The sequence below is a fragment of the Cajanus cajan genome, chromosome 4 (genome assembly GCF_000230855.2).
Source record: "Cajanus cajan strain Asha chromosome 4, NIPB_CcT2T_4, whole genome shotgun sequence".
Taxonomy (NCBI): Eukaryota; Viridiplantae; Streptophyta; class Magnoliopsida; order Fabales; family Fabaceae; genus Cajanus; species Cajanus cajan.
The window spans coordinates 70,655,834-70,669,717 of NC_138520.1; the positions used below are offsets into that span (position 1 = coordinate 70,655,834).

The 13,884-nt window shown below is 30.5% G+C and overlaps 1 protein-coding gene across 1 annotated transcript; it reads left to right on the forward strand.

The window, feature by feature from the left end:
• The first annotated feature begins 1,893 nt into the window (after positions 1-1,893).
• On the forward strand, positions 1,894-2,298 carry LOC145957500 (S-protein homolog 2-like). The gene has a single exon (XM_083073767.1). The coding sequence runs from the start codon at positions 1,894-1,896 to the stop codon at positions 2,296-2,298; it is 405 nt and encodes a 134-aa protein (XP_082929893.1).
• The last annotated feature ends 11,586 nt before the right edge of the window (positions 2,299-13,884 follow it).

Here is a 13,884-nt window from a genome sequence, read left to right on the forward strand (position 1 = left end):
GTTGGATTCCAACCTCTTACAAGAATGTTATTGTAAAAAAGTTTAATAAAAATGGTTCTCAAAAAATTATATCTCTGAATTTTTTTAAATAACTACTAAACATGAAAAATCAAGATTTTTGATTAAAGATTCTCAAGAATGTAAAAGTATTTTACGTGCCAAATTACCTTAAGAGATTTAGGCCCTCCAAAATGTTTGGTCTACCAAACAGAATGAACCTTTGTAATGGATTGTCCTAAACCCAATTAAAGGAGGTCTAAAATATTCAGACCATACATTAATAAGTTCCTAAACCCATCTTATAATACAATGGTTTTCATATACTGCATGTTGTGTGTGTCTTTATGTTTTACATGATGTTTTTGCATGTTGTGGGGGAAGTGTTAGTGATAAATTATAACCTCCGATTTAAGTTATGAGGTTATAACTTAAGTATGAGAAAAGATAATTAATTTTGTGAGAGTTTTAATTGGAGAAATATTCTAACCAACCAAGAGTTGCATGAAATATTTTAGAATAAATTTGTTGAGACGTCAAAATATGAAGTGCTTTACAATTTATGGTTGATTGATGCTGCATGTTGAGATTGATAGCTAATTCGATGGCTTAAATGTTGAATTTTGGAAGATTTGCTTGAATTGAGGTTTTGAATTTTAATTTGAGTCCTACCACACGGAGGGTGATTTGTGCGGATTTGTGGTTGCATATGAATGATCAAGGACTAGATTAAACTCCTTCATGTGATTGTAAATAGGGAGTTACTACTATATATCGGTAGGAATCCAAGAGTTTTTGATATTTCAAATTATGTAGATAAATAAGTTTAAAAAATTAATTCCAAATAAAAAAATTTAGATTCAAAATTAGTATAAGATAAATTAATTAAAAAGACTAATTCAGAAAGAAAAAAAAAATAATTAAAAGCCAATTTTCATAACAAATTTTGCTTATATGTAATAGGATTACAAAAGTTAAAAATAAAAGATAATAATACTATAAAAACATTAAAATAAAAAAGAGACATGATAAATAATACAATTGAAAAAATAATTTATACAATAAATTTAAAAAATTAAAACCAAAGAAAAATTAAAATGTATTAACAAAATATTAATATTAAACTATTTAATTATAATAGATGCTACAGTAAGATAAAACATTACAAAATATAAAAATAATAGAAGGATATAAATTTTTTATAAAGATAAATTATTAAAAATAATAAATTAAGATAAAAACAAAAACAAATAACTACAATTAAAAAAAAACATTGAACTGTTTAGATACCCCTCAATTATAATGGGTAAATTTTCCTTGTAAATAATTTTGATGGTTTAGGTTTGAGTTTTACATTAATCATGTTATAATATTTTTTGTGCCTTTTGTGTATTTTGAATTAATCATATATTCACAGTAAAAAAATAATCATATATTTAAATGTATATAATGATTTATATGAAAAGTACTACATTTACAAAATATTTATTAAATATCAAGGTTTTTAGCATTATCAAAATTAATTATATATAATATTCAATTAATTCAATAATTAATACTATATAAGAAATAAATGAATTTTTTTTATCTTTATAAATAATAAATATTTAATTCCATAAAAATAATATATATATATATAAGTAAAAATATTCTTATTAATATATTTTATTTAATAATAACATTAAATTTCATCAAACTGCTTTTCCTAGACAGTTTTTGGTTCAATATTTATGTATTCTTACCTGAAATATACTAATAGAAGTTGCAATGCTAATAAATATTTGGTTAAATTTCGTAACACTTTTTTGGTTTCTATTTTTCCTTTGAGAACCTATATATACATAAACCAGATTCATTGACAGCCCAAGAAATTAAGGACTAACAGAAGTTGCAATAATGTCTTTGTTTAGCAAGAACGTTCTCTTATTCCTCACATTCATGTTGCTATCAGCTAGCAATGTTCTTGGAAAAGTACATGTGTCAGTTACTAATGATCTGCATGGAAAAGCTGAACTAGCCTTGCACTGCAAATCTAAAAACGATGATCTTGGAGTGCAGTTGCTCAAGTATGGTGAAACCTTTTCATGGAAATTTAATAAAAACTTTTTTGGTGGCACGCAATTCTACTGTTCCTTTCTATGGATTAAGAATGCTCCTTTACTTTGGTTTGATATATACGTACAAACTAGGGATGACACCGAATGTGGAGACCAGTGCGTATGGTTTGTTACCGAATCCGGACCCTGTAGGTTTATTGGCCAGACTGTCAATTATACCTGCTATAGGTGGAATGGTAATTGATTTTGTTAATAACTACTGCATGCAGGAATTATGTATTATTTTTTATATTGCACAAATAAAAATAAACCAAAGTTGTTTTTGCAAAAAGTTGAGTAAGAATTTTTGTCTGTTAAATGAATTGTTCTTAACTTCTTTGTATGTTTTTTTTTTCTTCACTAAGGAGTAGTTTTAGTCAAATACCGGATAATCTCCCCCGGAGAGACTAAATAAATGTATATTTCTTGCCAATTTAAGTCTTAATTTCTTTGTATAAGAATATAGGTAAAAAATGTTTCATGATAATTATTGAAAAAAATTTAAGTTTCACATCGACTAGAAATAAGAGAATTTAAATGTATATAAGGTGAGAGTAATTCTTATTTTATAAGTCGATTTTGTAAGATTGAGTTAGACGCAAATATATTTTATAAGATGATATTAGAGTTATCCTAGACTCACTCTAAAAAAAGTCATTCACCATTGATACATGCACCAAACCCAATTGTATTGGACATGAGAAGCTGTATTGGAAAAAAAATTTAAGTCTCGTCTATCCTAAATTATTAAATTAAGTCACCTACCATTTATACACATACTAAACTTGTTGAAAGTGAGGCGGTGTATCGAAAAAAATCTAAAACTCACATTGACTAAATATAAGACAATTGAAGTATATATAAGGGAAGAATAATCCTTATTTTACAAGATATTTTAAGATTGAGTTAAGTTCAAACTTACTTTTCTATGAAGATAAGGAATTTGAGTAGAAAAAGAGAAAGATTTTAATAATTGATAAAAAAAATGAAATATAGGAACTCATTCTATTGAAAGAAGTTGAGTTACCATTCAAATGACACTTTTATAATTTTATTTATAGTATCATGTAAGATCTCTAATTATCTATATTATTCTATTTATTTACTTTATGTTATATTTATGTATATTTATTTAATAAGGTGTCTCTAATCTCATTCACTTATTAATTTGATACTTTTAACTTTAAATAGCTAATGAGGTATTCCTAATTTATGTTGTTTAATTATTTTATGATATTTATAACTGTCATTTAATTAGTTTAATATTCGTAAACACATTATATAGTCGCAAATTCAGTAAATTTTCAAGGCATAAGATTATCAACTGTTGTATTTTCTCCAAACTAGGAAACTCCCACTGTTATAGATGACCCTATAGTAGTTACTTTTTTACCTACCTCCAGCCAATCATACTTACCATGTCAACCATATCCATGAGCCTATAAAACTAACTGTTTCCTCATACCCATGTCAACCATATCTAACTATTCCTAATAATTATAAATTATGTTCAATATAGCCAAGTTGTGTAATGGGTTTATTTAACTATGTACACTATGGGTGTACACATATAACTACGAATCACAAAAATATCCATACTTGTGAGTACTGAATACGGGTATTTTTTCCCGTTTATAAACGAGACAGGGGCAAGTATGGTAGTATCCATATCCGTAGGTACCCACTAAATAATATTGCTTTAATATTCATATTTTTATCTTACCATTTTTATATTATTTTTAATACTTCAAAATAATTATTATTAATTACATGTTCAAAAATTAATATCAGTTGTTTATCTTTAATATTCTAATATACTTAACATCAAATATAAGCTTAAAGTTATTTATAATACTTTTTTAATTTTAAAAATAATTCACAAATATCCATGAATATCTATGGATACCCATGGATATTTATAAAATTTACAGGTAGTCACTAAACAAAGACTCACATAGGTATGTGATGAGTATGGGGTAGATTTTTATTTGACGGGGGTGGGGGGGGTGGGTTGGGTATGGGTATCTTACTACCCGTCTTCACAGGCCCCATTGCCATCCCTACATATAACATTTATAAATTTTATTAAATTACTCAAACATACTCTAAAAGAGTAATATAAAACTCCATTATAGCTACTAAAGAGGATCTCAAATGAGTCTCTAAAATAGTTCATTACTTTGCAATAAAACAACAACATTAATCACCAAAATAACTCTATTATAAGCACACAAAAAATACCCCACATGCAACTATCCCATAATAGTCCCAAGCCAACACATTCTATGGAACAACAAATTAACAAATTGCATAAACACACAATACCAACAAATTATGCATTGAAACTATGTCAACAACACTTGGTAGCCCAACAAAAGTTATACACACAATACCAACAATGAAAATCATAAATACAAAGCCTCAAAAAACAAGGCAACACAAAGTTCTCAATTAAATAATACCAACTTCTTGTCAACAACACTTGGTAGCACAAAGATTGAGTGCCAAAATACAAGAACAAACCTGAGATCAAGGTAATGGCTAAATGAAGCAAACATTGGTTGAACATACCTGAATAGAGGGACAACAAACACAAAGAAAATTCATCACATTATACTCTAAAAACATAAATAAACCCTGACGACAACAACAACTTAAGGAAAAGAAGATCATCAAACTTGAACAACATGACGATTTTGCTCGCATTGGTCGCTAAATGCAAAGGAGAGAGTTCATGTTGGTCGCGGTGGTCCATGAATGTCAACGGAATAAATCGTCGGAATAGTCACAATTAATGAGTTCGCCAAAGAGAAAGAAAAAAGAGTAAAATGTGAGAGCACAAATGGGTTCGTGCCTTAATAACAATCATTCTATAGTAAGTGACAAAATACCTGTCATAGAATATTCACATTCAATATCAAATAAATCAAATCTGTCATAAAATGGTTGTTGTCAAAGATTGACCAACACATTATTTGATGGGTGTTAACTTACTCATCATAAAAAGAACATTCTATGATAGATAAATAACATTCATCATAAAATGATTTGACATATTTATAAACATGTCACTACACCAATTTTTATGTCGTGTGGATAAACTAACATAAAAAAATGTGCCAAAACATATATATTTTTCACTAATGTCTAATTTTTGAAATGAAAAATCAAGAAAAACAAGAACAGAAAGCAAAAAATGAGAAAGAAGCGGGTAAGAAGGAAAGCTATGAAGCAAAACATTTTCAATGGAAGAAAAAACTTTCAATACAACATATCAAAGGTGGAAAAGGAAGTAAAAAAAAAAAAAAAAAAAAACCCTTAAGAAACGGAACTTACCCACTCTTGGACGATGTCCTTCAAATCCCTCAAATGAATTGCTAAATTTGTTGGATGAAGCGACTACGAAATCTGAGACTAGAAATAGATAAAATAACAGGAAAGGAATAATGTGAGAAGGCTAGCATAAGGCAAATGGAAGGTAAAGAAATGGGGACTCTATCCTCACAGTTTCAAAGTTGCTTGTGAGTGTTCAATTAGACAAAGATCTATCGTCCAATAAAATTAACCAGAGATTCACTTAACAAAACTTACCGTTTTATTAAGTCTCAAGTTCGCAACCCTAATTTTTTTCCCAAATAAATGCCCCCACTCTGATCCCTTCCGACGAGGTTCACATTCGCGTTGATTGGTATAGCATCTCCGATTCTCATTCGTATGAAACTCATTCACTTTAAAAGGTTTGCTGGTTTAAAATGTAATCAGAGTATAAAAAAAACAAATTAGTATTGTATTAATAATTATTAAAATTAATTATCTCCATTAAAATGCACAAGGTTTAGCATAGAACCCTACTCAGTCACCTCAACTTTCTTTACGTGCGTTCACCTTCTGTTAGTTTTCTAATTGAAGCACACCTTTGTTCTATTTAGAGGTTTCTTGGTTTAAAAGGAGAGAGAAGGGATGAAGAAACAAGTTGATCATATTATGGGGGGAAGAAGAAGTGAGCCTGTCGTTCTAAATGTTCATCCCGTGCCTCTCAATTTCATAACCTGCAGAGTTAAAGAGTGAAAAATGTTAGCACACCAAAACAGTTAATGTGGTATGATATTATAAAAATATATATAATAATATAAGACACGTGGTAAAATTAGAACCATTTATATACTTCAATGGTATAATTTTGTTTCACTGGACACTATAGTAATTTTGAAATCGAAAGAATCCAATCCAAGAAAAAAATGAGTGTGATTCAAAGAGTTGAGTTTTAGATGAGAAATCTCCATCACCAAATTGTTGTAGGATTGCATTAGAGAAAGTGATATTTTAAAAGGCTACTTTTTCTTTAAGAAAGGTCATAAATTTTATTTTATATATTATTTTCATCATAATAGAATCAGTTGATTGGTTTATTTTTGTCCATTTTAAATACTGGAATGTCCAATTGAATCAATGAACGCTATTAATGATTAAAAATTATAATTTTAAATATATTATTTAAACTCAAAAATATATAAAAAAAATTGTTAATGTATAAAGCACTAATATAACTTTATATATATATATATATAAATGTTAGTTAAAAAAACATTATAATTAATTATTCTCAAAAGATCGAGACAATTATTGTTAAAAAATAAAAAAAAATGTGTTGGTTTTACTTTTTTATTATTATTTATATTATATATTTTTTTATTAATTCTTGTAGTATCAAATGTATTTTACAAATTCATATTTTTTTTATGAAAATTATAAATTTTTTAAAAATTTTGATATAAATTCATCAAAATTCGTTAAAATTCATTAAAATTCAAACTACAAAGTCTCAATTAAAATTCATATATTTTTAAAAAAAATCTTAAAAATCATGATATTTCTTTAAAGTCTTTTAAAATTTATAAAAAAAATTTCATGCTAAAATAATTATTCAAAATTTTAATCCAATACACCCTTTTTAATCATTTCCTCAACTTCACAACATTGAGATTGTTTGTGGAAAATGATGCGTTTTTCTTTCAATTGTTTAGTTCTTCGTAGTTGAAAAAGTAATGACCTAATTTTCATCATCTTTTCTTTTATATGTATTTTATTTATTATAAGAAAATGAAATTACGTTAATTTCAGAAATTAAATTACTGTAATTTGAAAAATTAAATTTAGAATAATTATTTAAAAAAAAAAATGTATGACAAAGAAGGAAAAGGAGCATTCTTAACCCATTGAAAGGAACAGTAGAATTGTGTGCCACCAAAAAAGTTTTTTTAAAATTTCCATGAAAAGGTTTGACTATACCGGAGCAACTGCGCTCCAAGATCATCGTTTTTAGCTTTTCCCTACAGATCATTAGTAATTGACACATGTACTTTTCCAAAATCATTGCTAGCTAATAGCAACATGAATGTCAGGAATAAGAGAACGTTCTTGGTAAATATTTCGGTATGCTTAAAAGTCTCACATCTCTTGGGAGTCGAGGCTAAATGTAATTTATAAATACCTTTCTTTCTTAACCCACTGAGGCGCCTTTTAAAGACAAAACCGTGAGAGCCCAACGAGCGCCAACGCGAACAATACCTTGGATGCGGTGACTCTAACGATGACAACGAACTTATGGTAGGAACATTTGGCGCTAGAAGAAGGGTCTAGGTCACTCTTGCCCCTTAGCATCAATTGGGGGGCTTGTTCTAGTATGCCTAAAAGTCCCATATCGTTTAAGAGTCGAGGCTAAGGGTAGTTTATAAACACCTTCCCTCCTTAACCCACCGAGGTGCCTTTTAAAGGACAAAACCGTGACGGCCCAATGAGCGCCAGGTTTTATTATTTTTTTCATTTTCTATTTCTTTTTTTCTAATATACTCCCTAAGTTCCCTAAGTTCATCTTTAGTACTCCTATGACTTCTAGGAGTATGATGACCATGCACACTACTATTATGAGAATGATCACTCATTTTTGCAAGAGAAAGGTTTTCACAAATTTTTAAAAGATTTTGCAAATTGAGTGATAAAGGTTTTCACAAAGATTTTCTCTTTTTGGTGCAAGATTAAGTATTTGGAGGTCTAAGTATACAAGTTGCACTACCAAGGGAGGTGAGCTACAAGGAGTCACTTCATAACCAAGCCTTTTCAAGTGGAAATTACTAAACCCCCTTATACTTGTCTAACAAAACAACTTTTCACACAAGCAAGTCAAATATTTGTATGTGTGCATGAAACCCCTAGTAGGCAAGGAAGCCTTCTAAACGAACTTTGGAATTAAAACAAGTAAAGAAAAGCAAGTAAAGCATATAGTAGTCGAATTTTCCTAGGGTGGAAGTCCAAGTGACACTTAGAATCCCTTAGACCACTTCCACAAGTACTAGACGTCCTATGAAAGCAATAACACTAGACAAATCCTAGTGGAAGCCCAAATGACACTTGAAGCCTTTTGGGGCCACTTCCGCAAGTGCTAAATGGTTTTAAGAATCTTTATTTAGAACTATTTAGGAAGTGGTGGGACTTAATCAAGAGTTTTTCCAAACAACCACCCCTAAATGTGAGTTTGACTTAACAAAGAAAAGTTAAAAGTTAACCCAAGGGTAGGGTTAAAGGTTCACAAGTAAGAATGGAATACAATTCACAAAAATTGAAAATTTTCACACAAAAGTGGGTGTCCAATTTAGTGACGCCTTGGTAACCACTTTAGTGACCGATTTTGGAAGGCTTGCAGCAATCCGTCTCTAACTCCCATATCCGTCACTAATTTCCTCTCTAAGGCCGTCTCTAATCTTCCACCTAAAACAAGAAGTTTCTTGGCTGCAAAATGAGAAAACAAGTGAGCCTTTCCAAAGTGTATCACTCAAGGATTTTATTACCTCAATCTTCCTCAAGTGGTGGCCTCTTTGAGATGAACCCAATATGTCTCAATTATCCTTCCTTTCCAAGTGTAATGGCTTGAAAATGGATTATCTTCACCAAGGCTTAGCAACCATCAAGAGAATGTGGAGTCCAATAAAATCAAAACTAAAAATTCACAATTAGGAGAGGCTAAACTCAAATAGGAATTATTGTGACAAAACTCAAAGAGAGCCAAGAAAGACACAAATCAACAATTAAAGGCTATTTTAAACACAAGCACTCAAAGGAATAGTCCTAGGAATGACTCTAGAATGGATTAAAAAATTCAAACAAAAATTGTGCTAATATTTTGAGTATTTAGAAGTCTTTTTCCTGCCACTGGACAACAAGCAAACCTAAAGAAAATTCACACAAAAATTTCAAGGTCAAGTGCTCTTAAAACTTCTTTGTTTTTCACTTTTATTTTTTTTTAGCTTTTGCTTATGTTTTCTTTTCTTTTTCTTGTCTTCTTGATTCTTTCTTTTCTTTTTCTTTTTAATACTAAATGTGAGCACTTAAAAACAGAGGCCAAACAATTACAAAGAGGTTTCCAAGTGGTGGAGAAAACAAGAGCAAGAAGTGTAAGTGTACTAGTAAAAAATTCAATCACAAATGTTACTAGTTTTGGTACTAGTTTGTTCTTCTTTTTTGTACACTTTGATTTTCGTTTTTAATACACTTCTTACTCTGTTTTCTTTTTCAAAACAAGCACAAAAAGACACAAGGAATTGCTGGCCTAAAATTGCTAAGAAACAAGTAGCAATTGATGTTCACAAAAATTGACTCTAGAACATGTTAAAACTAATAACATGCACTGGAATTGTTTAATGAGAACAACTAAGATTTCATATATGTCCAGCCAGCAATAACACCATACAAAACAGAGGTTAATGAATATAGATTCAAAAATAAGAAGGCACACAAGGGATTTAATGACAAGAAAAGCAACTACACATGACTCTAAGACAAAACTAAGAGATTAAGAAATGAAAAATTCTTGTATTCTTGTTTCTTTTTAGACCGAAAATATTAGGAGTCCAATGGAAGATAAAAGAAATCCTAAAACATTAAAAAACACATACAAAGAATACCTAAAGGCACACACAAAGATTGATTCATAAGAAGTAGTGCATGAATAAAAAACAAGCAACACAATATGTGTGTTGTTCTATAGATTTATTAACGTGACACAAGAACAACTCAAGGCACACAAACACAAGACAATAAAGGGAAATACATGTAGGAACAATTTTAGACACAATATAACATGTTTTGACCGAACCAAACAAGACAAGAAAGCTTAAGAACGAATTTACCAAGGAGACTTAGCTCTTGATACCAATTGATGGAATACTTGTTGAAGAACCGAATTGATGTTGATTCTTCTTCAAGTTTCTTGTAACGCCCAATTTATATAACAATAATTATATATTTTCTTATATAATATTTTTGCAATTATATCATTAACAATATTTTTTTTAATGAAGATAAAGATAAAGAAAAAGAATATTTTGTAAAATTATTACATTACATATCGTTCTAAAATAGTTACAATAATTACATTGATAGTGAAAAAAAAAATACAATTGAAATAATATGGTTGACAAATAAAATTATAACAGATCCATCAAATAGCCTCCATATTCTAATTTCTCCCAAGTAGGACAGCAGTAATAACAACCGTAAAATGACCTGGTATGGCCGATAGATCCATTTATGTTATAATATATTAAATTTTAAAAACAACGAAAAGAGAGGAGTAAGAACAATATCCAATAAATACAATATTCAAAAGAATACACAGAATATTTATAATCAATATTAAACACACACACATATATATATATATATATAAATATATATACAGATCATATATTATATTTTCATGATACAATAAAATTTGAATTATACTTGTATGACTAGTCAGGATAAATGAGCATCATCATAACACCAACCAACAAAAAGATATTTCACCTTAACGAACAATAGGATATTTCACCTTCATTCCTTACTCATTTAAATCCCCAAGGTCAAACCTCCAACTACAAATAATTCAAACTTTATCTTCTATGGCCATAAAACAATATTTATCTTCATAAATACGTGAAGAAATAACAACAAGAGTTCAATATATCACAACTATATCATAGTTGATTATAAATATATTTACATAAAAAGAATATATTAAGAATACCAATGATATAAATAAAAATGACAATCATTATAAAATAATTAAACAATATAAAATATGAACACCTTAATAATTAAAATGAATAAAAATAATCATACGTTAAGCAAATAAATGAGGTTAGGGACACCCTACTAAATAAATATACATAAAAATAACATAAATAAATAAACATAATAGTATATAAAATTTTAAAGAGATAAGGTTCTCCTCCCCCTTACCTGGATAAGTAGGAACTAAAACTTGAGCAGAACCTCCTCCTTTGGATTCCCTCTTTCTTTCCCTCTCTTTTTCTTTCTCTTTCTCTCTCTCTCTCTTTCTTTCTCTTTCTCTCTCTCTCTCTTTCTTTCTCTTTCTCATTCTCTCTCTCTCTAAAATTTTCACTTCTCACTAAGTTATAATTTTTTTCACCCCCTGCTTCCTATTTATAGGCATTCTGGCATACCCGGAACGACCTATACTGAATTTGGAACGGCCCGTTCCGGAGCCTTCAAATATAGGCAAAATTTTCAACTGGAATGGCCCGTTCTAAAATCGGAACGACCCGTTTCCAAAAAGCAGAACGGCCCGTTCTAAAATAGAACGGCCCGTTTACCTTTGGGAACGGCCCGTTCTGGGAAAACAAAAATGGGTCTTTTTACAATTTTGGAACGGCCCGTTCCGGGCCAACAAACACATGCCTTTTCAAAAATTTGGAACGGCCCGTTCCACTTTTGGGAACGGCCCGTTCTGAGCCTAGAATATTATTTTATTATTTTTAATTATAAAATCCCTTTATTAATCCCATAAATATTTAAAATACATAATAATCATTTATTAAAATCTCTAAAATATTCTAAAAAGAACCCTTTTTATTAATTAATAACTATAGAAAAATAATATAAAATATTGTATAAAATTTGGGATAGATGTTACATTTCTCCCTAGATCTTTGACTTCTTGATTCTTCTCAAGCTTCTCCAAAGGCTTCCAATGGAAGGAGAAGCCTTAGAATCACCACGGTTGGTGAGGAACACCCTTTAAGAGGTGCCACTCCTTGGAGGAAAGATAAGTCCCTTCAATCCTCACCACACTCTTCTATGAAAAGGATAAGAGGATTGGATGAATATCAAAGAGGTTAATACTTTTAGAAGAGAGAAAATTGCTGAAAAATTTCGGAATTCACTCTCATCCAGAAAAGTGATTACAAAAGTAAGGAAAATGTTTATAAAGGGTGGAGGAAACTTATGGTGCAAGCTAGGCTAACTATGGTTCAAGAGAACCATGGTTAGCTTAACTTGACAATCCTAGACGGTTTAGGAGGCTTGTGGAGCAAGCTTCTAACTTAGAAGCTTGGGAAGCAAGCTAAGTTAGAAGCTTGTAGCTCAAGCTTCCCAAGTGTTCAAGGCAACTATGTAATCCGGCCAAAGAAGACAAGCCAGGCAGCCTCCTTTGTTTTTCCATATTTAATTCAATCCAAAAACTTGGAGTTGGTTTAGTCAGGTTCACCATATGATGGTGAGGCCTAGCTAAATAAATTTCTTGGAAAATATGGAGCAAAACAAGCCCAATATGTAAAATTTGGCTAGGCCCAATTCTGGCCCAATTACTAGTTGCAGCTATACACTTTGCTATTTTTCACCTCACTTCTACTATTGAAAAATACAAAAATGAAAGACCCTTAATACAAGGTTAAATGGAGCAAAAGTCTCCAAGTAACATACCCTAAATTCCCAAAGGATAACCTAAAATAAAAGAAAGAAAGTGCCTCATAAATACAAAGGTAAAATACACCTATACAAGCAACTACTATGTACAAGTATCATACAATGTATATACAATGGAGTCTAAGAGACAAATAAGAGGAATCATACTTAATGCTCATGAAGAGCAAAGGTCCAAGCAACACCTCCTTTGTAGAAGCCTCCTCCAGCCTCCTAACCATGGACCTAGTTAAAGGTCCAATGGTCTTCAAGCATGTATCCTCCTTGGATGGCCCTCCGTCACTATCCATGTTCACCATTTAATCATATAAACAACAAGTTATTATAAGGCAACCCACACCTAACACTATCCATCTTGTACTTGGTGTATTGAGGTAAGGAGTCTTCTGCCTTACCCATGCCCGACACCATTTAATCACGCTCGACGTGGATGAGATAGTGACCCTTGGGCCCTCGCGCCTAGCATGGAAAAGTCTCATGCATGATCTTGTTCCAAGCAAAAATAAGTCTTTTTCCTCATGCCAAACATCACTTCTTTAGCGCCCAATGTCAATTCAGGAAAAGTTAATTCTCTCATCTCATGTCCAATGCTATTCAAACTACTCCTAATTTGGCCGTCAAAGAATTTTCCTTTTCTTCGCACATGGCACAACCAATTTTACACTCAATACAAGTGAGATATAGGCCCCTGAATTGAGCCATGCTCAGTGCCATCAAGACATGTTTCATGTGATGATGAGTACTACTCATAGTAGATCACAAATTTGTTTTCCTTTCACTTAAAAACCAGAAATCCAAACACGCAACAACAAAAATTATATATATTTATTATGAACAACTCATATCAATCCAACCTTAAAATCAACATGCAACATACAATTTGATGAAAACATCAAATTTCACATCATGAACAAACACCAATATCACCTTTTAGTCTTAGAATCAACTAATACAACCACCAATATTTGAAATTCAAGCACCTACGAAAGTGAAAATCAACATAGACCACACACAATCAACAATGATCAAGACT